The 27,050-nt window shown below is 53.0% G+C and overlaps 1 protein-coding gene across 4 annotated transcripts; it reads right to left on the reverse strand.

The window, feature by feature from the left end:
• Window positions 1-255: 255 nt before the first annotated feature.
• On the reverse strand, window positions 256-25,416 carry LOC114815445. 4 transcript variants are annotated; one of them, XM_029076454.2, is made up of 8 exons: window positions 24,956-25,416; window positions 22,267-22,362; window positions 15,605-15,932; window positions 9,194-9,392; window positions 8,341-8,484; window positions 6,819-6,975; window positions 4,936-4,976; window positions 256-891 (listed from the first exon to the last, which is right to left on the reverse strand). In XM_029076454.2, the coding sequence occupies exons 4-8, from the start codon at window positions 9,300-9,302 to the stop codon at window positions 674-676; spliced, it is 669 nt and encodes a 222-aa protein (XP_028932287.1). In that variant the 5' UTR covers window positions 9,303-9,392; window positions 15,605-15,932; window positions 22,267-22,362; window positions 24,956-25,416; the 3' UTR covers window positions 256-673. The 4 variants fall into 4 exon arrangements, with proteins under 4 accessions (XP_028932287.1, XP_039769604.1, XP_028932288.1 ...); XM_039913670.1 differs by lacking the exon at window positions 22,267-22,362; XM_029076455.2 differs by lacking the exons at window positions 15,605-15,932; window positions 22,267-22,362.
• Window positions 25,417-27,050: the final 1,634 nt, after the last annotated feature.

Raw genomic sequence — 27,050 nt, forward strand, 5'->3', positions numbered from 1 at the left:
ACAGAAGGTAAATGGCAGAGTTGGGATTAGAACCCAGGCCCAGGCCGTAGCCATTAGGCCACACCGATTTACAAGGTGCCCAAAGCGAACAAGGAATGAAATGCAGTTCCTCAACAGGATGTATTCATTCATTCATTCAGTAGTATCTATTGAGCGCTTACTACGTGCAGAGCCTGGACCAAGCGCTTGGAATGGACAAATCGGTAAGTCCCTGCCCTCTGACGGGCTTACAGTCTAATCGGGGGAGACGGACGGACAAGGACAGTAGCAATACCCTGCATTAACTTCATCTAGTAGAATAAAACAAATCAGTCCATCGATCGGTGATATTTATCGAGCGCTCACCACGTGCGGAGCGCTTGTGCTGAGTGGTCGGGAGAGGAGGACGCAACAGAGTCGACGGGGGCATTCTCTATCCACCGGAAGCTGACGATCCAGAGGGAACCTGGTGAAAAACTCCAAGGTTTGGACGGGATTTATCTTCCCGCAGGAACTCGGACAGTCTTGGGTGCCGTGCTGCTTTTAAGGCGATTAGGAATCGAGAGAGGTTGATCTGGAGAGACCGTGAAGTTTATTAGCAGGGAAAGCTAGACTAGTGGTTTTTGTTGGGTTTTTTTTTTGCTCCTGGCACGTGCTGGGGTCGAGTTTCTTGGATTTAAAATAGAGAGATGGCTTAGAGGCCCTGGTTGGGAGAAAGCTGTTCCCCGGGACCACGATCCTTCCTGCCGTCTAATTTTCGGTAGCGGAGTTGAAATCTGCCCCGTGGGGCGGGGCCGGGGCTTCTCTCCTCCTTCTCTGTCCTGCTGGCAAACTTCGTCTTGCGGTAGCTTCCCGGCCGAGGCATCTCAACCCCGGCTGTCTTTGCGAAACAACGGGAGCGACCGCCAAGCCCTGAAAGAGAAGCCTGCCTGCCGAGCCGCCCCCCGGGTTTTGGGGGTCAGGTGGGGGATCCCCTTTCAATCAGTCAGTGCTATCTATTGGGCACCGAGCTTCATTCAACCATTCAGTCGGATGTATTGAGCGCTTACTGTGTGCAGAGCACTGAACTGAGCGCTTGGGAGTGCGATAGACCCATTCCCTGCCCACGAGGAGCTGACAGTCTAGAGGGGGAGACGGACATTAATATAAATGACAGATTTGTACTTAGGTGCGTGAGGCTGGAAGGGGGATGAATAAAGGGAGCAAGTCAGGGTGACGCAGAAGGGAGAGGGAGAAGAGGAAAGGGGCGGTTTAAATCAGGGAAGCCTCTTCGATAAGGCTGTCTGTGTGCAGAACACTGTGCTAAGCGCTTCAGAGAGTGCAATACGACAGTTAGTAGACAGTATTCTATTCTTAATTCTATTTATTGCTATTGTTTTTGTCCGTCTCCCCCGATTAGACTGGAAGCCCGTCAGTGGGCAGGGACTGTCTCTATCTGCTGCCGATTTGTCCATTCCAAGCGCTCAGTACAGTGCTCTGCACATAGTAAGCCCTCAATAAATACTATTGAATGGGTGACTATTCCCTACCCGGAATGAGCTTCCAATTTTCTTACTGGCTCCTCTCCAGTTTGTTGCGGAACTAGTGGGGCGTGTGGGAGGGCCGAGTAGGTTTTTAATCAGTCAAGCAGTGGTACTTATTGAGCGCATTCTCGGTACCGAGCACCGTACTGAGTGGTCCTTGGGAGAGTTTGTAGGCATGATCCCTGCCTAAGGGGTAATTCCGAAAGGCAAAATTTTAAACCATCTGTAGACACTGTCTCTGCCCCATTGCAGTTTCACCGGAAGCTTTCTCCCTCCCCAGTCCCGCAGCCTTGTCCGCAGACAGCGTGGCTCAGTGGAAAGAACCCGGGCTTGGGAGTCAGAGGTCATGGGTTCGAATGCCGCCTCTGCCCCTTGTCAGCTGTGTGACTGTGGGCAAGTCACCTCACTTCTCTGTGCCTCAGTTACCTCATCTGGAAAATGGGGATTACTGTGAGTCTCGTGTTACTGATTACTCTGTATCTCCCCCAGCGCTTAGAACAGTGCTCTGCACATAGTAAGCGCTTAACAAATACCAAATTATTATTATCGTTAGACAGAGGCAGCGTGGCCTAGTGGATAGAGCGCGGGCCCGGGAGTCCGAAGGCCCTGGGTTCTAGTCCCGGCTCCGCCACGTGTCAGCTGTGAAGTGAGGAGTATAATAATGATGGCATTTGTTAAGCGCTTTCTATGTTCCAAGTGCTGGGATGGATACAAATTAATTGGGTCGGACACAGTCCCCGTCCCACGTGGGACTCTCATTCTTAATCCCCATTTTACAGAGGAGGTAACTGAGGCCCAGAAAAGTGAAGTGACTTGCCCAAGATCACACAGCTGGCAAGTGGCGGAGTCGGGATTCGAACCCAGGTCTTCCGACGCCCAGGCCCGGGCTCTATCAACTCAGACGCAGTCCCTGCCCGACACAGGGCTCACAGTCTTGAGGGGAGGGAGAACAGGGATTGAATCCCCATTTTGCAGATGAGGAAACCGAGGCCTAGAGAAGCGGCTTACTCAAGGATACACGGCAGGCAAGGGGCAGAGCGGAATTAGAACTCGGGTCTCCCGACTCCCGGGCCCATGCTCTTTCCACTAGGCCTCGCTGCTTCTCAACCTGGACTCTACTACCTAGGCGGCCTTGGAGCTTAAGCCGCTTAGCGAGGGACCTAGAATCTAAGCTCATTTCGGGGCAGGGAACGCGTCTAACCAACTCTGATGCACTGTACTCTCCCAAGCGCTTCGTCCAGCGCTCCGCACGGAGGAAGTACTCAGTAAACCCCACTGATGATGAATCCGCTGATCTCCGCTCTCCCGGAGTTCAATCCCGTCTCGTGCCGTCGAGGCGTCTCCGGCCCGTAGCGACACCGCGGACGCATCTCTCCCAGAAGGAGAGATCCCTCCGTCTGCCGTCGTTCCGGCGGTGGATCCGCGGACTTTTCTTGGGAAAAATCCGGCCGCGGTTCTCCGCCGCCGCCTTCCGTTAAGTAAACTCGAGTCTCCGCCCTCGACCCTCTCCCCGGCCGCCGCTGCCCGGCACGGGGGAGTTTGGCCCTGCAGCCGCCGGCCCGCCGCCCGCCAGCCGCCGGCCAAGCTAAGAACGGAACGGACAGGCCTCCGCTCGACCCTCCCTCCCGCAGCCGAGACTGGTAGGCGACTGGAAACTCTCCGGGTGCCGCCCCGAGAGTGGTCTTTTATCAAGTATTTTCTGTGTACAGAGCACTGTACTAAGCATTTGGAGAGAGCACGAAGCAATGGAGTTGGTAGCTTGTTCCCCGCCAAGAATCTCTCTCTTTTTTTTTTGTATTTGTTAAGCGCTTACCGTAAGCCAGACACTGTACTGAGCGCTGGGATAGTTACCAGATCATCGGGTTTGGACACAGTCCTTGTCCCACGTGGGGCTCAGACGGCCTAGTGGACAGAGCGCGGGCCTGGGAGTCAGAAGGACCTGGGTTCTAATTCTGGCTCCACTATTCGTCTGCCGCGTGACCTTGGGGAAGTCACTTCGCTTCTCTGCGCTTCGTAGCCTCATCTGTAAAATGGGGGGGTTAGGATTATTAGCCCCACTGGGGAACGGGACTGTGTCCAATCTCGTTAACTGGTATCTCCCCCCAGTGCTTAGAATAGAGCTTGACACAGAGTAAGTGCTTAATAATAATAATGTCGGTATTTGTTAAGCGCTTACTATGTGCAGAGCACTGTTCTAATCGCTGGGGGAGATACAGGGGAATCGGGTTGTCCCACGTGAGTCTCACAGTTAATCCCCATTTTACAGATGAGGGAACTGAGGCCCAGAGAAGTGAAGTGACTCGCCCACAGTCACACAGCTGACACGTGGCAGAGCTGGGATTCGAACCCATGACCTCTGACTCCCAAGCCCGGGCTCTTTCCACTGAGCCACGCCGCCTCTCATTATTATTAGAATAGAGCTTGACGCAGAGTAAGTGCTTCACAAGTAGTCGTATTATTAGACCGTGAGCCCGTCAAACGGCAGGGACCGTCTCTATCTGTTGCCGACTTGTTCATTCCAAGCGCTTAGTACGGTGCTCTGCGCATAGTCAGCGCTCAATAAATGCTATAAATAAATACTATTGAATGAATCCCCATTTTACAGATGGCGTAACAGGCCCAGAGAAGTGAAGTGACTCGCCCAGGGTCACACGGCAGAAAAGTGCTGGATCCGGGATTGGAACCCATGACCTCCCGACTCTCGGGCCTGTGCTCTAGCCACTAGGCCACATTGCTTTCTGTTCCCGATCGGTTGGGCGGGTGGTTCCTCAACGCCGACGCTGAACCCAGTGTCTCTGCCCTTTTTCTCCGAACATCCCCTAACCCCCTGAGTTGAAGTCGGGAGGTGGGGCGTTTAACATGGCTCATTAATTAATTCATTCAATCGTATCGCTTGAGCGCTTACAAATGGTGGCCCCAGCGCCGCCATTTACCCGCTGCGTGACCTTAAGTCAGGTCACTTAACCCCGCTGTGCCTCGGTTTCCTCACTGGCAAAGTGGAGATTCAACCCTTCCCCCCCTTAGACTAAGACGGGGATCGGTCCCATCTGGTTATCTTTCATTTCGCACGGCGCTTGGCAACGTGGCTCAGTGGCAAGAGCCCGGGCTTGGGAGTCGCCGGCCGTGGGTTCGGCTCCCGGCTCTGCCGCTTGTCAGCTGTGTGACTGTGGGCGAGTCACTTCACGTCTCTGGGCCTCGGTCACCTCATCTGGAAAATGAGGATTAACTGTGAGCCTCACTTGGGACAACCCGATTACCCTGTATCTACCCCAGCGCTTAGAACAGTGCTCTGCGCACAGTAAGCGCTTAACCAGCACCAACATTATTAAGTGCCTAATAATAATAATAATTTATTCAGGGTCCTAGAAAAATGCGTTTTAGTAACCATCGCCATTACTAACAAATTAGAAATCGTTGCGATACTTATACTAACCTTTTTTAGGTTTCCTTTCTTTCGACTGATGATTCGGAATCCTGAGTAGGAAAGGGATGACAAGGAGTGAATGGGATTAATGTCAAAAATACCAGAATTTAACCGAGCTTCAAGACCAATCGATCGATGGTATTTGTTGAGCGCTTCCCACGTGCAGAGCACTGTACAAAACGCTCGGGAGAGGACAGGACAACAGAATGAGCAGACACATCCCACCCCGGGGAGTGCTAAAGTGGCCAAGTGACCATTCATTGTCATATTTACTGAGCGCTTGCTGTGTGCGGAGCGCTGTACTAAGCGCTTATCAAGCGACTATCCAATCAACAGTAATAATAATGTTGGTATTTGTTAAGCGCTTCCTACGCGCAGAGCACTGTTCTAAGCGCTGGGGGAGATACAGGGTCATCAGGTTGTCCCACGTGAGGCTCACAGTCTTCATCCCCGTTTTACAGATGAGGGAACTGAGGCCCAGAGAAGTGAAGTGACTCGCCCACAGTCACACAGCTGACAGGTGGCAGAGCCGGGATGAGAACCCATGACCGCCGACTCCCAAGCCCGGGCTCCTGCCACTGAGCCACGCTGCTTCTCTAAACAGTATTGAGTGCTTACTCTGTGCGGAGCACTCGGCTCAGCACCTGGGGGAGTACGACCCAGTAGAGGGGGGAGACTTGATCCCCGTTCTCGGGGATCTTAGCCACGTCCAGTAAAAGCGGGGAATAATCTGGGAAGGTCCCTCGGTGGAGGTGGTTTTCAGGAGTCTTTGAAAACCTCCCTTTAGCGGGGGGCGGAGGGCAGAGGGTCTGGGGGTGCAGAAGTCTGGGGGGACTGGGGGTCACCCCCCCGGGAGGTTCATGCCCAGGCAGGGCAGCGAGAAAGGGGAAAGGGAAGTGGGGGAGACACACTCTTGAACTCCGGACCGTAGGACCGGGCCCGGAGCCGCGACCCTCGCTGACAGAGGTCACCGCGGCGCTTTTGTCGGCAGAGGGAGCGGGGCAGGGATCGGACCCGAGCGGCTCTGACCTCCGGCCCGGGCGTGAAGCGGCATGGCCTAGTGGCAAGAGCCCGGGCTGGGGACTCAGAGGTCGTAGGTTCTAATCCCGGCTCCGCCGCTTATCTGCCGTGGGACCTGGGGGAAGTCACTTCTCTGGGCCTCAGTTACCTCATCTGTCAAATGGGGATTGAGACCGTGAGCCCCACGGGGGACGACCTGATTACCTGGTATCCACCCCGGCGCTTAGAACGGTGTTCGGCCCGCAGTGAGCGCTTAACCAATACCATTATTAGTAGTACTATTATGGTGGGAGAGAGGGTTTTTGGCGGCGGTGCATTCTCGTTGGGGTGGGAAAGACCCGTTTCCGACGCAGGACGATGGGGGTGTCCTTCTTCCTCTTTCCCGGGCTTCACTCATTCGATCGCATTTATTGAGCGCCGACTGAGCGCGGAGCACTGTAGTAAGCGCTTGGAAAGTTGGGCAACAGATAGAGACAATCCCTACCCAACAACGGGCTCACAGTCTAGAAGGGGGGAGCCGGATAACGAAACGAAACGAGTAGACAGGCATCGATAGCATCAAAAGAGATAAAGAGAATTAGAGATATCTACACGTCATTAATAAAAAAATAGATATGTGCATATACGCACAGGCGCCGTGGGGCGGGGAGGGGGGTAGAGGAGAGGGAGTCGGGGCGACGGAGAGGGGAGGAGGAGCAGAGGAAATGGGGGGCTCAGTCTGGGAAGGCCTCCCGGAGGAGGTGAGCTTTCGGTAGGGCTCTCGGGCTTCGTGCCACGCTCAGGAAGAGCCCCGACGCGGCCCGTTCGGAGAGAAGAAATCCTGTGGCCCGCCCGGTCCGTACGGTAGAGAGGAGGATGGAGCCGGGCCTCACCCGGAGCCGGTCGACGTCAGGAAAAGGGTCAAGGCCGCGTCGACGCGGCCCGGTCTCCCGTCCTCTCGGCCCGCGGCCCGTCCGGCGTCGCCCCGGTAGTCGAGCAGGTCCCGGCCGGTCAGCTGACTTCGATCCAGAGCCGCCATCCAGTGCTTCCCTGCGTGAGGGGACGCAAGCTGAAGTGGCCCCCGGCCCCCGGCGGTCCAGAATTCACTCGGTCGTAGTTACTGAGCGCTCACTGTGTGCAGAGCACTGTCCTAAGCGTTTGGGAAAGGACAATATAAGAATAAGCAGCACCTCTCTGCGTGAGGGAGGGCGGGGAGGGCACCGAGACCCTAATGCGGGGAAGGGGGTCTTCACTTCCCCCACACCAGACTCCCCCTCCAGGTGAGAAATAGGACCCAGGCTTCCTCTGCCTCTCAAGCCTCCCAAATCAATCAGCGCTATTTAGAGACTGTAAGCTCGCTGTGGGCGGGGAATATGTATTGTACTTTCCCAAGCGCTTAGTACAGTGCTCCGCACACAGTAAGCGCTCAATAAATGCAATTGAATGAACTTACAGAGCACCTACCCGGCGCGGAGCACTGTTCTAAAACACTCGGGAGAGCCCTCGGAGAAGTAGCGTAGCTTATAGTGGGAAGAGCCCGGGCTCGGGAGTCAGAGGTCGTGGATTCTAATCCGGGCTCCGCCGCCTGTGAGCTGTGCGACTCTGGACAAGCCGCTTAACTTCTCTGTGCCTCAGTTACCTCATCTGGAAAATGGGGATGAAAGACTGTGAGCCCCACGTGGGACAACCTGATTACCTTGTATCTACCCCAGTGCTTAGAACAGTGCTAGGCGCATAGTAAGCGCTTAACACATAACATTATTATTATTATTACTATAGTAGAACAATATAACAGAGTCGGTAGACACATTCCCCGCCCACAGTGAGCTTACAGTCTAGAGGGGGAGACGGACGTTAATATAAAGAAGAGCCCCACGTGGGACCCGACTTGCTTGCGTCCTCCCCAGCGCTTAGTACAGTGCCTGGCACATATAAAGTGCTTAACAAATGCCATCGTCATCATCATTATTATTATTATTAAGGTTTGTGGTGCAAGCTGGTCAGAGGTGCTCAGAGCTGGTGTGAGGATGTAGCCTTGACTAGTGTCTTTACCCCATCTCACGGTCGCACCCGGAGAGTTTCCAGTCGCCTACCAGCGTCGGCTACGGGAGGGAGAGTCGAGCGGAGGCCTGTCCGGTCCGTCCCTGGCTTGGCCGGCGGCCGGCGGGCCATCTGCCACAAGCCGAAACTCCCCCGTGCCGGGCAGCGGCGGCACGGGGGAGGGTCGAGGGCGGAGATTCGAGTTTACCGCGTGGAAGGCGGCGACGGTAAACCCCTGCCGGATTTTGACCAAGAAAACTCTACGGATCCACCACCGGAACGATGGCATGTGGAGGTGGGGCTTTCTGGGAGAGACGTGCCCGTGGAGTCGCTACGGGTCGGAGCGACTCGACGGCATAAGACACGCGTCCTTACTTTCATTTCCTGCTCCGAACGGCGGGGGAGAGGACATCTGTTCTGGCTTTGATTCCTCCCGACAAGGGTGGGCTTGGGAGGAGGCGGGCGGCCACTGACACTCGTCCACGGAGGGTCCTTGGGGGTCCTTTTTGGAAACTCTTCCTAAATGGAGATGCCAAAATGGGCAAAGGAGTCAGCCTCAATCAAATCAATCCATCCATTTGCAATCAGTGGTATTTATCGAGCGCTTGCTGTAATGATAATGATATTTGTCGAGCGCTGCTGCTGATGGAATTTGCCAGACACCGTCCCAAGCGCTGAGGTGGATACAGGATGCAGTGTCTGTCCCTTGTGGGCCTCGCAGTCTCAATCCCCATTTTACAGATGAGGTAACGGAGGCACAGAGAAGAGAAATGACTTGCCCAAATCACACAGCAGGCAAGTGGCGGAGCTGGGATTAGAACCCATGACTTTCTGACTCCCAGGACTGGCCTCTAACTGCAGACTGCCGTACTAAGTGTTTGGGAGAGTACAGTACGACCAAGCTGATAGACACGTACCCTGCCCACAACAAGTGTACAGTTTAGAGGGTTCAAGGTTGAATTCCCACCCAAAAGAAAGATGGTTCATGAAATTCTGAACAAAAGAGAAACCTCAGGAAGGCCAAGCCTCCGCCTCCCTCTCGTCATCTTCGTAATCGTAATTATGGCTTGCGTTTAGCGCTTTTTTTAATGGTATTCTTTAAGGGTTTTCTCTGAGGCAGGCCCTCTACTAAGGGCCAGCCCCTGACACCTCCCCCCGCAAATCGCAGACCTCGCCCCGACCCCAGAGGGAGAGCAACCCCCAACCAATCCCGGATGAAGTCACGCACGAATCGTCACGCGTATCGTCACCCCCCACGGGTACGATGGGTTGGCGTCGCAGGCCCCATTTTGGGGAAGAACCCGGGCTCCGGGTGATATCTGAGGCGTCCGCTCCATCGGGAACACTTGGCTTCTCCTCCCAGGTCGCCGGCGACTGTGGCTGCGTCCCAGCCGGGGTGTCCTCTCGCGGGGGTGGCGGCTCGGAGCCTGAAATGAGAAAACGGGAAGAAGGGTGAGCCGTAGACAGCTCGTTGTGGGCGGGGGCTGTGTCTGTTATATTGTTGTAGTATACTCTCCCAAGTGCTTAGTAGAGCGTTCTGCACACGGGGAGTGCTCGATAAATACACTCGACTGAATGACTCAATGTCCAGTTCCCTAGCGGTACCAGACGGGGTGCGGTTCAGCCGAAAAACGGTCGGCCTAGCCCGAAGTCGGACCGCAACTGGCCACCCTTATTGGAAGGTGTGCGTGTGGGCCTTGGGGCTGCGATGGCTACTTAATCTGGTGGCCCTGGGCTTTGGCTTAAGCCTCAAATCAATCAATCAGTGGTGTTTGTTTAGAATGTACTTCTTTATGCCGTTCGTTAAGTGCTTACTATATGCCAGGCCCTGTTCTAAGCGCTGAGGTAAACACAAGGTAATCAGGTTGGACACAATCCCCGTCCCACTTGGGGCTCACAGTCTTCATCCCCCATTTTACAGATGAACCGAGGCCCAGGGAAGTGAAGTGACTTGCCCAAGGTCTCACAGCGGGCAAGAGGCAGAGTTGGGATTAGAACTTAGGTCCTTCCGACTCCCGGGCCCTCGGTCTATCCACCGGGCCATGCCGCTTCTCGGTGCTGCTGTGCGAAGCGCTGTGCGAAGTACTCTAGGGTGGGTTGGCTTACAGTCTGGGGAGGAAGACGCTAATATAGATGGCAGGAGGCGACTGAGTTTAAAGCTAGGTACATTAAGCGTGTGCTGGGAGGGGATGGAGTGAGGACTCAGACACATAGACGATGCAGTAGCTGCGGGGAGAAATAGATTAGTCTGGGAAGCCTTCCTGGAGGAGATGCGATTTCGGAAGAGCTCTAAGTTGGGGAGAGAGGTGGTCTGCCGAATGTAAAGGGGGCACTTCCAGCCCGGAGGGAGGGCGTGAGGAAGGGGGTCACCATCGCGGGATGAGAACGGAGCGCGGGGAGGCGGTTGGTAAGAAAGAAGGGAACGGTGTGAGCTGGGGCGCGGTGAGAGCGGAGTGAGGTGAAATAGCGGGGAGAGAACTCTGGAAATTTCTGCTCGATGGAGAGAGGGACGGGTAGCCTGTGGATCGCTAACAAGGCTGAAGAAATCCGAGGCGGCGTCCCGGTAGTACCGAAGAAATCGTACACATAAGACACCCTCTCGTGACCCCACGGCTCCCTCCGGCTATCGCCCCATCTCCCTCCTGTCATTCCTCTCCAAACTCCTTGAGGATGTTGTCTACACCCGCTGCTCCGGTTCTCTCCCGGGCCGCCTCCAATCTGGGTCCCGTCCCCTTCACTCCACAGAAACGGCCCCCTCGAGGTCACCGATGATCTCCTTCTTGCCGAATCTAACGACCTCTCAGCTGCCTTCCACACCGTCGGCCACCCCCTTCTCCTGGAGACGTTGTCCAACTTGGGCTTCACTGACGCTGTCCTCTCTCTGTTCTCCTCCTATCTCTCCGGCTGCTCAATCTCTGTATTTTTCAGGCTCCTCCTCTGCCTCCCACCCTCTAAATGTGGGGGTCCCTCAAGGCTCAGTTCTGGGTCCCTTTCTGTTCTCCATCAGCACCCACTCCCTTGGAGAACCCATTTACTCCCATGGCTTCAACTGCCACCTCTATGAGGGTGATTCCCAAATCTGCATCTCCAGCCCTGGTCTCCCTCCCTCTGCCGTCTTGCATTTCCTCCTCCCTTTAGGTCATCTCTATGTCCCGTTGACCATCAAACTTGACAGACCTCCTCATCTTCCCACCCCAACCCTGTCCTCCCCCTCTATTCCCTTTCACCGTAGACGACACCTTCATCCTCCCTACCTCGTACACCCGTAACCGTGGCATTGACCCCGACTCCTGTCGCTCATTTAGCCCTCCCGTTCAGTCTGTCACCGAATCCCTCACAACGTTGCTGAAATTCATCTTTTCATCCCCATCCAAATTTCCAATACATTGATCCAAGCACTTCTCCACCTCGGCTACTGTATCGGCATCCTTGCCTACCTCCCTACCTCCTGTCTCTCCCCAGCCCAGTCCATATTTTACTCTGCCGCCTGCATCGTTTTTCTAAAAGAACGTTCAGTCCACGTCTCCCCTCTCCTCAAGAACCTCCAGTGGTTGCCCATCCATCTCCGCAACGAATAGAAACTCCTCGCCCTCGGCTTTAAAGCACTCAGTTAACTTGCCCCCCTCCTTCCTCACCTCGCTGCTCTCCTATCGCAACCCAGCCCGCACACTTCGCCCCTCTAATGCCAACCTCCTCACTGTACCTCAATCTCTTCTATCTCGCCGCTGACCCCTGGCCCACGTCCTGCCTCTGGCCTGGAACTTCCTCCCCCTTCAAAACCGACAGGCCATCACTCTCCCCACCTTATTAAAATTACATCCCCTCCAAGAGGGTTTTCTCAACTAAGCCCGCATTTCCCCTGAATCGCCCTTGCACATGGACCTGTTCCCATTCATTGTTCACCCCACCCTCAGCCCCACAGCACCCAGAACGGTGTTTGACACGTAGTAAGAGCTTAATAAATAGAGTAGGAGCTTAATTAATACCAGGAGAGAAGCAGCGTGCCTCAGTGGAAAGAGCCCGGGCTTGGGGGTCAGAGGTCACGCGTTCTAATCCCGGCTCCGCCACTCGTCGGCTGTGTGACTATGGGCGAGTCACTGAACTTCTCTGTGCCTCAGTTCCCTCATCTGTGAAATGGGGACTAAGACTGTGAACCCCATGTGGGACAACCTGATTACCTTGTACCCCGCCAGCGCTTAGAACGGTGCTTGGCACTATAGTAAGCGCTTAACACCTGCCCTTATCAGTATTATGATTATTACAGTGCTTGGAACATAGTAAGCACTTAACAAATACCATGATTATTATTACACACCTGTAATCCATTTACCTATATTAACGTCTGTTTCCCCCTCAAGACTGTGTGCGTGTTGGAGGGAAGGGGACATGTCTACCAACTCTGTTATACCGTACCCTCCCACGTGCTTAGTACAGTGCTCTGCACACAGTAAGCACTCAATAAGCACAATTGATTGATTAATCGAATAATCACAGAATTTTCTGGGCAATAGGGAATTGCTGTTACCCAGGGAGCACTCTTGTCCATCATTACAGGGATGGACGAGGAAGTGAAGAATGGAATCGAGAAGTCCAGAAGAGCCTTTGTGAGATCGTCAGAGAATGGTGGCGGGGAATTAGGGGCTCGAGGGGAGAGACGCGCACGACGTTACGTCTCAAACCAAACTCAAGGTCTACGGTGAAATCGTATCTCCTCCAGGAAGCCTTCCCCGATTAATCTCTCATTTCCTCCGCTTGTAAATGGGGCTCAACTACCTGCTCTCCCTCCTACTCGGACCGCCAGCCCCACGCGGGACAGGGACTGTGTCTGACCTGATTAGCTTCTATCTAGCCCAGCGTTTAGAACAGCGCTTGCCACATACTAAATGCTCAGCAAATACCATAATTATTAATTATCATTCTCTGTCCCCTGGACGTGCCTGGAATCACACAGGGCCTTCAGGGCACAGAGTGGCACGGAGGACCGGATCTCGGAAGTCCATCGCAGAAGCGCCGAGGGCAGCGGGCCTCGTCCTCGCCTCGCCCACTTCCGAACGCTCGCCCCCACTCTCCCTTCTACCTGGAAGGCCTTCGACACTCACACCTTCTCCGGGAGGATCTCCTGGATGAATGCCTCATCTCCCCTTCCTATGCCCCGACGGGAGGCTTCCTCATCGTCATACCCCTGCAGTGATGGGTCAGGGGAAGAACAGGGTTTGGGTGGGAAGATAAGGAACGCTGTATGGCACGTTAAGTTTGAGGTGACGGCAGGACCTCCAAGCGGAGACGTCTTGAAGGCAGGAGGAGACGCGAGTCCGGAGAGAGGGGGATGGAGATTTGGGAATCATCCGCGTAGAGGTGTAGTCGAAGCCAGGGAAGCGAACGAGTTCTCCAAGGGAGCGGGTGTAGACGGAGGATAGAAGGGGACCCAGAACTGAACCTTGAGGGACCCCCACACTCAGGGGGTGGGAGGCAGAGGAGGAGCCCGCGAAGGAGACTGAGAGTGAGCGACCAGAGAGAGAAGAGGAGAAAGAGGAGAGGGCAGTATCAGTGAAGCTGAGGTTGGATAACGTTTCCAGGAGAAGAGGATCGTAGACAGTGTCCAAGACAGCTGAGGGGTTGAGGAGGATTAGGGTGGAGTAGAAGCCCCCGGAGCGGGCAAGGAGGCGATCATCGGTGACCTTTGAGAGGACGGTTTCTGCGCAGTGGACGGGAGCCAGATTGGCTTCCGTCAGATTGGCTCTGGGAGAATCCAGTTGCAAATAAGTGCAGTTGGGAAACCAGAACCCGCCTGAACTCAGCACTGGAAACTGGTATTTGTGAACGGGCAACGTGTCAAACACTACGCTAAGCGCTAGGGTGGCGTGGGTGAAGCCGAGGTCGGATAATGTTTCCGGGAGAAGGGGCTGGTCCGCAGGGTGGCAGGCAGCTCTCCCCACCCCCCCACCCCCACCTCCTTCAAAGCAGCCAGAGGGCAGAGAACAGAAATGATGGACCGACTTGGGTTTTAGAAAGATAGTGACCCCGAGAGAGAGAGAGAAATGAAAGATTGTGAGCCCCATATGGGACGGGGACTGCGTCCAACCCGATTTGCTTGGGTCCAACCCAGCGCTTACTACAGTGACCGGCACCTAGTAAGTGTTTAACAAATACTACAATTATTATTAATAGTAATATTAATATCACTATTATTAGAACAGCCTCCAACCCTGAGGGTTACAGCTAAAACCAGACAGCAGAGGGCAAGCTTTTCCCGCACACAAAAGGCAAAGAATTTCTAGATCCCGATCCCGCTCCGAGGCGAAAGGAATTGTTTTTCTGAATGCCAAATGGGAAACCAAATCACTAACCTAAGAAATCCTTCCTCGGATTCAGAACATCTGATTTCACCTTTCTCCTTCACTCCGGTTCAGGCGGCAGCATGGCCCGGTAGAAAGAGCGCCGGACGGGGAGCCGGAGGATCTGGGTTCTAGTCCCCGCCACTTGCCCGCTGTGTGACTTTGGGTAAATCATCTGACTTCTCTGGGCCTCAGTTTCCTCGACTGTAAAAGTGTCTTGTATTTGTTTTGTTCTGTTTCGCTTTGCCGTCTCCCCCGTTTGGGCCGTGAGCCCGTCATTGGGTGGGGATTTTCTCTGGCTGTTGGCGAATGGTACATTCCAAGGGCTTCGTACAGTGCTCTGCACATAGTAAGCGCTCAGTAAATGCGAATGAATGAACGAATGAATAAAATGGGGATTCAATCCCTGTCCTTGTTTGTTTTAGGGTACTTTTTAAGTGCTTATGACATATCAAATACTGTTCTAAGCGCCGGGGTAGAGACAAGTTAATGAAGTCAGACACAGTCCCCGTTCGCCTGTCCTTTAGAGCTCTGGGTTTTTCCTGACTGTATACATCCCAGAGCTTAGCATAGCGCTCGGTACATAGCACAGTGCCTGGCACATAGAGGAACAGTAAGACATAGTGGCAAAAGCCCGGTCTCGGGAGTCAGAGGTCGTGCGTTCTAATTCCCGCTCCACCATTTGTCGGCTGTGTGACCCAGGTCGAGTCACTTCACTTCTCTGTGCCTCGGTTCCCTCATCGGTAAAAGGGGGACGAAGACCGGGAGTCCCATGTGGGACGGGGACTGTGTCCAACCCGACTACCTTGTATTCATTCAATCGTATTTATTGAGCGCTTATTGCGTGCAGAGCGCTGTACTAAGCACTCGGGGGAGCACAGTATAACACTAAACAGACACGGCTCGTCTACCCCAGTGTTTAGAACAGTGCTTGGCGCACAGTCAGCGCTTCACAAATACCATTGGAAGTCGTAGGAGTAGAAAAGCAACAGAGAAGCCGTGTGGCATAGCGGAAAGAGCCCGGATTTGGGAGTCAGACGTCATGGATTCTAATCCCGACTCGGCCGCTTGTCAGCTGCGTGGTTTGGGGCAAGTCACTTGATTTCTCTGGGCCCCGGTTACCTCATCTGTAAAATGGAGATGAACACTGTGAGCCCCACGTGGGACAACCTGATTACCTTGCATCTACCCCAGTTCTTAGAACAGTGTTTGGCTCCTAGTAAGCGCTTAACAATACCATCATCATTATTATTATTATTGTAGAAAGCACTTCACAAAAACCATGGTAAGCGCCCAGCACGTACCCTAGTAATCACAGGGAAGGGCCTGAATTTATTGGTGCCCTCCCTGAATTCCTCAGGCTCGGCGGGGAGGGGGGTGCCTGGCTCTTCCACGGTTCACTCGCCCCTCAACTTTAGGGCGACGGGCCACCCCGGGTCTCCTGACCAGCAGACGGCTCCTATTTCGCGGGGTCGAGGCGGGTCAGTCGGGAACCCTGCCGATAGCCCGCGGGTCCGGCCGGGCTCGGGAGTTGTTGTTCGTATTCCATGACTTTCCTCTTCCTCCAGTGGCCGGAACGGACCCACGGTCCTCCCCGGAAAGAAATTCCTTCCACCTCCTTGACCTCTGAGGCTGCAAGGAGAGAAGCAAGACGGTCACGGTCCCGTTTCCTCGGGGGCCCGGTCAAGAACGGGGGACGGTTGGATGTTCTCCAAGATTCCCTGCCTGCAGTCTCTCCCCACTCCACCCCAAGCTTCCGTCTGCTGCCCGGATGATTTTTCTGAAAACGTCATTTGGTGAATGTCTCCCCACTTCTCAAAAACTTTCAACGGTTTCCAATCCCACTCCGCCTCCAACGGAAACCCCTCGTCTTCGACTTCAAAGCTCCTCGTGCACAGAGAAGCAGCGTGGCTCGGTGGCAAGAGCCCGGGTTTGGGAGTCCGAGGTCGTGGGTTCTAATCCCGGCTCCGCCACCTGTCGGCTGTGTGACCGTGGGCAAGTCGCTTCACTTCTCTGTGCCTCAGTTCCCTCATCTGTAAAATGGAGATTAACTGTGAGCCTCACGTGGGACAACCTGATCACCCTGTATCTCCCCCGGCGCTTAGATCAGTGCTCTGCACATAGTAAGCGCTTAACAAATACCAACATTATCATTATTATTATTATTATTTTTACCAACTCTGATGTACCAGACTCGTCCAAGCGCCCAGTTCTCTGCTCCGCATACTGTAAGTGCTCAGTGATTGAATGATTGATTGAGGCTCCCTCCTCACTAATTATCCTCATTCCACTCCCACTACAACCCAGCCCTCACACTTTGCTCCACTCGTGCCAACTTACTCGACGTACCTCGATTCCATCTCTCTCCCTGTCGACCCCTCATTCGTATCCTCCCTCCTGCCCGAACTCCCTCCCCCTTCACATCGGGCGGACCTCCACTCTTCCCATATTCAAAGTTTTTGGGGTTTTTTTTCTGGTAATTCTTAAGCAGTTACTCTGTGCCAGGCACCGTACTAAACGCTGGGGTAGATACGAGATCATCAGATGGGACCCAGTTCGTGTCCCACTTGGGGCTCACGGTCTTAATCCCCATTTTGCAGATGAGGTAACTGAGACCCAGAGAAGCTCGTTCGTTCATTCCATTCATTCGATTGTATTTATTGAGCTCTTACTGTGTGCAGAGCTCTGTACTAAGCGCTTGGGAAAGTACAATACAACAACATTACCGACACATTCCTGGCCACGACGAGCTCACAGTCTGAAGGGGGAGATAGAGGTTAATATAAATAAAGAGATTAAATAAATCGATCAATTACAGAGATACACAGAAGTGAAGTGACTCGACCAAGGTCACACACAGCAGACAAGCGGCCGAGCCGGGATTAGAACCCAGATCTTCCTGACTCCCCGGTCCGTGCCCTATCCATTAGGCCGCGTGACCTCGGGCAAATCGTTTAACTTCTTTGAGCCTCAGTTTCCTCACCTATAAAATGGGAATTAAATCCTACCTTGACCGCGAGCTCCACCTGAAACAGGGACCGTGGCTGACGGGATTAACTTGTATTTAACCCAGTGCTTAGAATGGTGCTTGTCGCACGGTAAGCGCTTAACAGTAATTATTAATTGTAATTCTTATTCCCGTCTCACGGGTTCTCTGCCATATCAGCGGAGAGATTGCTTCCTTTTCAAACGCCAAAGCAGCCACCTTGCGGACTAGGTCTCTGAAATGAAAGGGAGTCTTCTTCAAGGAACAGGGCTGGCTTTGACTGCTGGGTTGAAGAAGGTCTCCCTTCTGGCCAGCGGGGTTCCGGAACTTAGCAACTTTTCAAGGAGAAAAATGCAAGGAACACATGTCTTAGTCAAGGTCACCCTACAGATCAGGCCTCTGAAGCGAAAGGAAGTTTTCTTTACAGAGCAGGGCCCGGTTTGACGGCTGGACTGGAGATCTTCCATCCGGCCATCTGGAAACCTCCAGGAAAACCTTAGGGAACTATCTTCTAGTTAAGGCAGGAGAACCGTTTTACTTTGGAATCTCTTTTGGTAGCGTAACCCGGAATTATCTGGGGACTGTAAGCTCCTTGTGGGCACGGAACACATCTACCAATTCTGTTGCCCTCTCCCAAGCACTCAGTACAATGCTCAGCACACAGTAGTTGCTCAATTAATACCATTGATGGTATTGAATTGGTATTGGTATTGATGATAATGACTCTACCTGCAACTGCTAAATACCGATTGAAGATGGAGAAGGGGAGGGAGTGGTTCAAGTGGCCAATAAATATACCGAGCAGGTACTGGAGCTATCGACCTTATCAAAACTCTCTCCCCTTCCCTTCTTTCCTTCCTCACAGCCATCTTCAGCCGTTCGCTCTCCAGTGGTTTCTTCCCCACTGCTTTCAAACATGCCCACGTCTCCCCATCCTAAAAAACCCTCCCCTGATCCCCCAGCTCCTGCCAGCTATCGCCCCATATCTCCCTCCTGCCATTCCCCTCCAGACTCCTTGAGCGAGTCGTCTACAACCGCTGTCTCAAATTCCTCTCCTTGACCCCCTCCGATGTGGCTTCCACCCCCTTCACTCCACAGAAACTGCCCTCTCACAGGTGACCAGTACTCTCCTTCTTGCCAAATAAAATGGCTTCTATTCCACCCTAATCCTCCTCGACCTCTCGGCTGCCTCCGACACCGTGGGCCACGCCCTTTCCCTGGAAATGTTACTCAACCCTGACTTCACTGACTTTGTCCTTTCCCGGTTCTCCTTTTAACCCTCTACCCCTTCATTCTCAGGGTCCTTTGCAGGCTCCTCTTCTGTCTCCCACCCCTAACGGGGGGTGGTCCCTCTAGGTTCAGTTCTGGGTCCCTTTCTCTTCTCCATCTACACCCTCTCCCTTGGAGAACTCATTCGCTCCCAGGTCTTCAACGCATCTATGCGGGTGATTCCCAAATCCAGATCTCCATCCCTGATCTCGCTCCCTCTTTCCAATCTTGCGTTTCCTCCTGCCTTCAAGACGGCTCTTCTTGGATGATCTCCTGTCACCTCAAACTTAAGATGTCTAAAACAGAGCTCCTTATCTTCCCACCCAAACCCTGTTCTCCCCCTGACTTTCCCATTACTGTAGAGAGCACCACCAGCCTTCCTGTCTCATAAGCCCTTAACTTTGGCATTATCCTGGACTCCTCTCTGTCGTTCAACCCACCTTTTCAATCCATCACTAAATCCTCTCGTTCCCACCTTCACATCATCCCTAAAATCCACCCTTCCTCTCCATTCAAACTGCTACGACAGTATAGAGCACTCATCCTTTCCTTCCTGGATTACTACATCAGCCTCCCAGCCTGCTGTCTCTCCCCACTCCAGTCCATACTTCAGTCTGCTGCTCAGATCACTTTTCTACAAAAACATTCAGGACATGTTACCCCCCTCCCGGAAAAACTCCGTTGGCTGCCCACGCACCTCCGCATCTAACAAAAACTCCTCCCCATTGGCTTTAAAGCTGTCCATCCCCTCGCCCCCTCCTACCTTACCTCCCTTCTCTCCTTCTACGCCCTGGCCCGCACACTCCGCTCCTCTGCTTCTCACCGGGCCTCCATCTCGCCCGTCTCTCCACCGACCCCTGGCCCACGTCCTGCCTCCGGCCTGGATCACCCCTCCTCCTCAAATCCACCAATCACTCTCCCCGCTTTCAAAGCTTTATTGAAGGCCCATCTCCTCCAAAGGGCTTCCCTGACTGAGACTTTCCTCTCCTCATCTCTCACTCCCTTCCGTGTCGCCCTGACTGGTTCCCTTTGGTCTTCTCCCAGCCCCACCACACTTATGTACAGATCTGTCATTTTATTAATTTGTATTCATGTCTGTCTTCCCCGTTCTAGACTGTAAACTCACTACGGTCAGCAAGTGTCACTGTTTATTGTTGTACTGAACTCTCCCAAGCGTTTTCAGTGCTCTGCACATAGTAAGTGCTCAATAAATACGATCGAATGAATAGATGAATCGACTTCCTGCCTGGAATGAGCTCGCCGGGGAAGGAAAGAGGAAGCTGTGCTCCCTGTTCTCCCGCCATCTTAGATTGGGAGCCCGGAGTGAGACAGGGATCAATCACTGATTCATTCCTTCATTCGATCATATTTATTGAGCGCTTACTGTGTGCAGAGCACTGCGCTAAGCGCTTGGAATGTACAATTCGGCAACAGATAGAGAAAATCCCTGCCCAACAACGGGCTCACAGTCTAAAAGGGGGAGACGGACAGCAAAACAAAACAAGTAGATGTTGATGTTTATTAGCGCTTACTGAAAGCAGAGCTCGATGAATAGAGTCGGTAAACAAATTCCCTCCCCACATAGAGTTTACATGGAGTCAATCCATCAGTGGTATTTATTTACTGTGCGCAAAATATTTGTACTAAGAGCTTGGGAGAGTACCCTATCACAGAGTTCATTCATTCATTCAATAGTATTTATTGAGCGCTTACTATGTGCAGAGCACCGTACTAAGCGCTTGGAATGAACAAGTCGGCAACAGATAGAGACGGTCCCTGCCGTTAGACGGGCTCACGGTCTGATCGGGGGAGACGGACGGACGAGAACGATGGTGATAAATAGAGTCGAGGGGAAGGACGTCTCGTAAAAACCGATGGCGACTAAATAGAATCGAGGCGATGGACATCTCATTAACAGAATAAATAGGGTGACGAAAATATATACAGTCGGGCGGACGAGTACGGTGCCGAGGGGATGGGAAGGGAGAGGGGGAGGAGCGGAGGGAGATGGGGGGAAAAGAGGGATAAGCTGCGGAGAGGTGAAGGGGGGGCGGTAGAGGGAGTAGAGGGAGAAGGGGAGCTCAGTCTGGGAAGGCCTCTTGGAGGAAGTGAGTTTTAAGTAGGGTTTTGAAGAAGGGAAGAGAATCAGCTTGGCGGAGGCGAGGAGGGAGGCCGTTCCGGGACCGCGGGAGGACGCGGCCCGAGGGACGGCGAGGAGGTGGGCGGCGGAGGAGCGGAGCGTGCGGGGTGGGCGGTGGAAAGAGAGAAGGGAAGAGAGGTAGGAAGGGGCGAGGTGACGGAGAGCCTCGAAGCCTAGAGTGAGGAGTTTTTGTTTGGAGCGGAGGTCGATAGGCGACCACTGGAGGTGTTTAAGAAGGGGAGTGCCGTGCCCAGAGCGTTTCTGCGGGAAGATGAGCCGGGCGGCGGAGCGAAGAATAGACCGGAGCGGGACGAGAGAGGAGGAAGGGAGATCGGAGAGAAGGCAGACACGGTAGTCTAGCCGGGATAGAACGAGAGCCCGTAGCGGTAAGGTAGCCGTTTGGGTGGAGAGGAAAGGGCGGATCTTGGCGATATTGTAGAGGTGAGACCGGCAGGTCTCGGTAACGGGTAGGATGTGCGGGGTGAACGAGAGAGACGAGTCAAGGATGACACCGGGATCGCGGGCCCGAGAGACGGGAAGGACGGTCGCGCCGTCCACGTTGATAGGGAAGTCTGGGAGAGGACCGGGCTCGGGAGGGAAGATGAGGAGCTCGGTCTTGTTCCTGTTGAGTTTTAGGTGGCGGGCCGACATCCACGTGGAGACATCCTATAGACTCAATTCCCGTCCACAGGGAGCTTTCAGTTTCCAGGGAGTGTACAGTCTACAAGGAGTCTGATCTGATTCTCTGGAATCTACCCCACTGTTTGGCAGAGAACAATAATAATATCATGATAGTATTTGTTAAGCATTTATAACGTGACAAACACCCTACTAAATGCTGGGGTAGATGCAAGATAGTCAAGTCCCATGTGGGGCTCACATTCAAAGTAGGTATTTGAACCCCCATCTCACAGATGAGGGAACTGAGGCACAGAGAAATTAAGGGACTTGTCCAAGGTCACGCAGCAGATAAGTGGCGGGGCCGGGATTAGAACCCAGGTCCTCTGATGCCCAGGCCCTTGCTTTTTCCCCGAGGCAACTCTACTTCTCATAAAATAATAATAATAATGGCATTTGTTAAGTGCTTACTATGTGCCAGGCACTGTTCTAAGAGCTGGGGTCGATAGAAGATAATTGGGTTGGACGCAGTCCCTGTCCCACGTGGGGCTCACGGTCTTAATCCCCATTTTACAGATGAGGTAACTGAGGCACAGAGAAGTAAAGTGACCTGTGACACAGCAGACAAGTGGAGGAGCTGGGATTAGAACCCGTGACCTTCTGTCTCGTTGCCCTGTGCTCTATCTACTGGGCCGTGCTGCTTCTCAAAGAAATTAAAACCGGAATAATGGTGTCTCTGTTCTACACGGAATTTGGCCTCTGCTAAGGCTTTGACCTTAATTTCAGAGTCCTTGGCAGGACTTGGTAAATAACAAGGATTCCTACCCCATGGACTTTAACCTTCAACCACTCTTACTAAACAATCTGTGGCTCCCCATGGGCAAATACATCCAGCCGGATCAAAGTTCACCTCAGATTTTGTTCTTTCCCTGTTCTCTACTTGGTTTGGGTACCTGGATTGTGTTTCGAAAATGTCATCCTCCACACGTCTCCTTACTCCTCTAGAAATCTCCCAAGGTGGCCATCCTCTCCGCGTCGGGGGGAACCTCCTATTGTCGAAAAGACCGTCATATCTCCCCTTGCTACTCATCCACTCTCCTCTCTCACTCCACCCCAGCTCGCGCTCTCTGCTCCTCCCCGGCCAGTCTATTCCCTGGGCCTCCTTCTCATTTGCCTCACCCTTGTCCCCTTGCTCACACTCTCCCTCCTGCCCGGAACTCCCTCCCCCTCGACATCTAGCAGACCACTGTTTTCCCCATCTTCAAAGGCCTTCTGCAATCACATCTCCTCCACTTTCTCCTGATTAAGAGTGTGTATGTGTGTGTGTGTATTGTTTGGGGGGGCGGGGGGAAGAGGTGCATCCTGTAGATTTTCTTTTTAAATGGTATTCATTAAGCGCTGACTGCATGCCAGGCACCGTACTAAGCGCTGGGATTAATCAACTTGGATGCACTTTCGCAAACGCTCAGTACAGTGTCCGTCACACAGCAGGCACTCGGTAAATACCACCGGTGGTCTCGTACTTTCCCAGGTGATTAGCACAGTGCTCAGCAAACAGTAAACTTGCCTGTCCTTCCTCCGACCCCTCTCTCCAGGGGTCCCTCGGGTCTGACACCCCCTTTCCCCTCCGATCCGTCCGACCTCAGTCCCGTCCACCTTCAGAGCCCTCCTAAGACGCCGCCTCCTCCCATAAGCCTTCCCCGCCTAGTTCCCAACACACAGGGAATGTTAGAGACGCCTCTAACATTTATGTCACCAATCAGTGGTATTTATCGAGCGCTCACTGTGCGCAGAGCACTAGGCCGAGCTCTTTGGAGAGGGCGGTACGAGAGAGTCGGGAGATGTATTCCCTGCCCAGACAAGCTTACGGTCCAGAAGGGGAGTGAGATATTAATATGAATATAAATGAATTAAGGATACGTGCATAGGTCCCGTGGGGCTGAGCGTGGGGTGAATATAATAATGATAATAACTGTGGTCTTCGTTAAGCGCTTCCTACGTGCCGAACGCTGTTCTGAGTGCTATGGTAGATAAAGGTAATCAGGTTGGACACAGTCCCTGTCCCACACGGGGCTCCCAGGCTTAATCCCCATTTTACAGAGGAGGGAACTGAGGCACAGAGAATTTAAGTGACTGGACAAGGTCACATAGCAGACATGAGGTGGAGGCAGGGCTAGAACCCACGTCCTCGGATTTCCGGGCCTGCGGTCTTTCCGCTAGGCCACTCTGCTTCTCATGTGCGTAAAGGGTACAAATCCAACTGCATCTCTGCCCCGTCTCAGGGCTTGTGAATATATGTGTATCGTGGGCGGGGAAGGTGTCTGTTTAATGCTGTATCGTCCTCTCCCAAGCGCTTAGTACAGTGCTCTGCACACAGTAAGGGCTCAATAGATACCACTGATGGATTGATTCGTCCATTCTCTAGCGGGACCGTCTTTCGTTCCGATTCCGCTATTGGTAAATATTTTAAATGTCTCTCATTAGGTTGTGAACTCCTTGAAGTAATAACGGCATTTATTTAAGTGCTTATTATTTGCACACTTTATTCACCTCACACTGAGCCTGTCAGCACTCATGTATTTATTTAGAATTTACTTATATTAATGCCTGTCTCCCCTTCTAGACTGTAAGCTTATCACGGGCAGGGAACATGTCCTCCAACTTGTTCATTCATTCATTCAATCGAATTTATCGAGCCCTTAATGAGTGCAGAGCACTGTACTAAGCGCTTGGGAGAGGACAGTACAGCAGTAAACAGTCACATTCCCTGCCCACAGCGGGCTCACAGTCTAGAGGGACTATGTTGTACTCTCCCAAGCATTTGGAACAGTGCTCTGCACACAGTGAGTGCTCAATCAACACCATTGATTGATTGATTAATTGATTGATTATGTTCTCCCCATTCTTCTGAGTCCTGGGTGGGACAGGGACTCTGTCCTACACGATTAACTTGTATCTACCCCAGCGCTTAGTACAGTGCTTGACACCTAGAAAGCACTTGACAGATGGCATAATCAAACTATCAATCCATCAGTGGTTTTACTGAGCGCTTACTATGTGCAGAGCACCGAACTGAGCGCCGGGGAGAGTTCGCTCTGACATAATTAGAAGCAGCATGGCTTAGTGGCAAGGGCACGGGCTTTGGAGTCAGAGGTCATGGGTTCGAATGCCGGATCTGCCACTTGGCAGCTGTGTGACTGTGGGCAAGTCCCTTCACTTCTCTGTGCCTCAGTTACCTCATCTGTAAAATGGGGATTGAGACTGTGAGCCCCACGTGGGACAACCTGATTCCCCTGTGTCTACCCCAGCTCTTAGAACAGTGCTCTGCACATAGTAAGCGCTTAACAAATACCAACAAATACCAACATTATTATTAATTAGGAGATTCGTTCCCTGCTCGTAAGAAGCTGGGTAACTTTTCCCTGTCCCCCTGAGTGAAAGACATGATGAGCAGCGAAGCCCATTGTTGAGTAGGGATTGTCTCTAATTTTTGCTGAATTATCCTTTCAAGTGCGTAGCTTAGGGCTCTGCCCACAGTGAGCGCTCAATAAATACGATTGAATGAATGAACGAACGAACTTTAACCAAGAAACTTTTCCGAACTTTTCAGAACTTTTTGTGAGCAGGACACGAAGTCAGTACCTCAGCACAAGCTGGCCAGGAGACGGGTTCGAGGGCTCCAGGTCTCTCTTACTCGAGCTCAGGCCCCAGGTTGGATTCCCTTCGGGCCGATCTGTTTCTCGGTCGAGGTGGTTCGGGATCAGGGGCTCTCCAGAGCCTCGGCCTCATCCTGTCTCTTCCCAAAGGCTCCCGGAATTTCGTCTAGTTCCTAGCAACGGGCTAACATTCCCACGAGAGTCATGCGTTCTAGAATCTCAGGTCCCTTCCCTTTTTTTTTTTTCGGTGTTGGCTTTTTCGTTTTTTGTTGTCGTTCGGCCCTTACTATGCGCCAGGCGCTGGACTAAGTGGTGGGGGAGATACAAGATAATCAAATCCAGTGTGGGGCTCCTATTCCATTGAACGGACGAGGGAAAGGAGGCACAGAAAAGTTAAGTGACTTATCCAAGGTCACCCAGCAAGCAAGTGATGACGGAGTGGAGATTAGAACCCAGGTCCTCCGACTCCCAGGCCATGAGGCCATGCTGGCTGGGTTCTGCCCTCTCTTCTGATCTCTGACACCTGGACCGGAGCCTGGACTGCCTGACCTGTAGGATAAGCAGCCGCCTCCTCCAAGACACGTTCTTTTTTTTTTTTAATATGTTATTTGTTAGCGCTCACTATGTGCCAGGCACTGTACTGAGAGCTGAAGTAGATACAAGCTAATCAGTTTGGACATAGTCCCTGTCCCAACGCAAGGCTCACAGTCTTAATCTCCATTTTGCTGATGAGGTAACTGAGGCCCAGAGAAGTTAAGTGACTTGCCCTGTGTCACACTGCAGACAAGTGGGGACGCCGGGTTTAGAACCCAGGTCCTCTGACTCCCAGGCCCCGTGTTCTCTCCACTGGGCCACGCTGCTTCTCACTGCTCCCAGACTAAGCCCCCCTTTTCCTCAGCTCCCCCTCTCCTCCCCATCACCCAACTCACTCCCTTTGCTCTACCCTCCTCCCCGCATCGCAACACGTATGTGTATATATACATATTTATAATTCTATTTATATTAATAATGTGTATATATCTATAATTCCATTTATACTGCCTGTTTACTTGTTTCGATACCTGTCTCCCCGCTTCTAGACTGTGAGCCCTCTGTGGGCAGGGATTTTCTCTATTTGGCCCCGAATTGTACTTTCCAAGCACTTAGTACAGTCCTCTGCGCACAGTAAGCGCTCAGTAAATGCGATTGAATACGAATGCTTCACGCTGCTTCTCACGCGGCGTTCCCTGATTCCGCCTCACCTTTGGTCCCTGGCCACCTCGCTGATTCACTTCACGGCTTCCATTGATCTTTAACCTAGTGTATGACTGGCAATCGAGGACCTCTGTCTCTCCCTGTGAACTGTAAACTCCTCGGGGCAGGAATCATATCCCTTTAATCAATCCATCGGTGGTATTTATTGAGCAAGGAGACCGAGGATGACCGGCCAGAGAGATAAGAGGAGAACCGGGAGAGGAACGAGTCGGTGAAGCCAAGGTGAGATAAGGTGTGGAGGAGGAGGGGGTGGTCGACGGTGTCCAAGGCAGCTGAGAGGTCGAGGAGGATCAGGATGGAGTAGGAGCCATTGGATTTGGCAAGAAGGAGGTCACGGGTGACCTTAGCGAGAGCAGTCTCGGTAGAGCGGAGGGGACGGAAGCCAGATCGGAGGGGGTCCGGGAGAGAATGGGAGTTGAGGAATTCTTAGCAGCGAGTGTAGACGACTCGTTCTAGGATTTTGGAAAGGAAGGGTAGTAGGGTAACAAAAACTCCTCACTCTAGGCTTGGAGGCTGTCCATCCCCTTGCCCCTTCCTACCTCTCCTCCCTTCTCTCCATCGCCCCTGCCCTCCTCCCTTCCTTAACTTCTATTTTTAACCACTCGATCTCCAAGGGCTCCTTCCCCTCTGCCTTCAAACACGCCCACGTCTCCCCCATCCTAAAAAAACCCGCTCTTGACCCCACTTCCCCCTCCAGTTATCGTCCTATCTCCCTACTACCCTTCCTTTCCAAAATCCTAGAACGAGTCGTCTACAATCGATGCCTAGAATTCCTTAACTCCCATTCTCTCCTAGACCCCCTCCGATCTGGCTTCCGTCCCCTCCAC

This window comes from Ornithorhynchus anatinus, chromosome 12, assembly GCF_004115215.2.
Source record: "Ornithorhynchus anatinus isolate Pmale09 chromosome 12, mOrnAna1.pri.v4, whole genome shotgun sequence".
Taxonomy (NCBI): Eukaryota; Metazoa; Chordata; class Mammalia; order Monotremata; family Ornithorhynchidae; genus Ornithorhynchus; species Ornithorhynchus anatinus.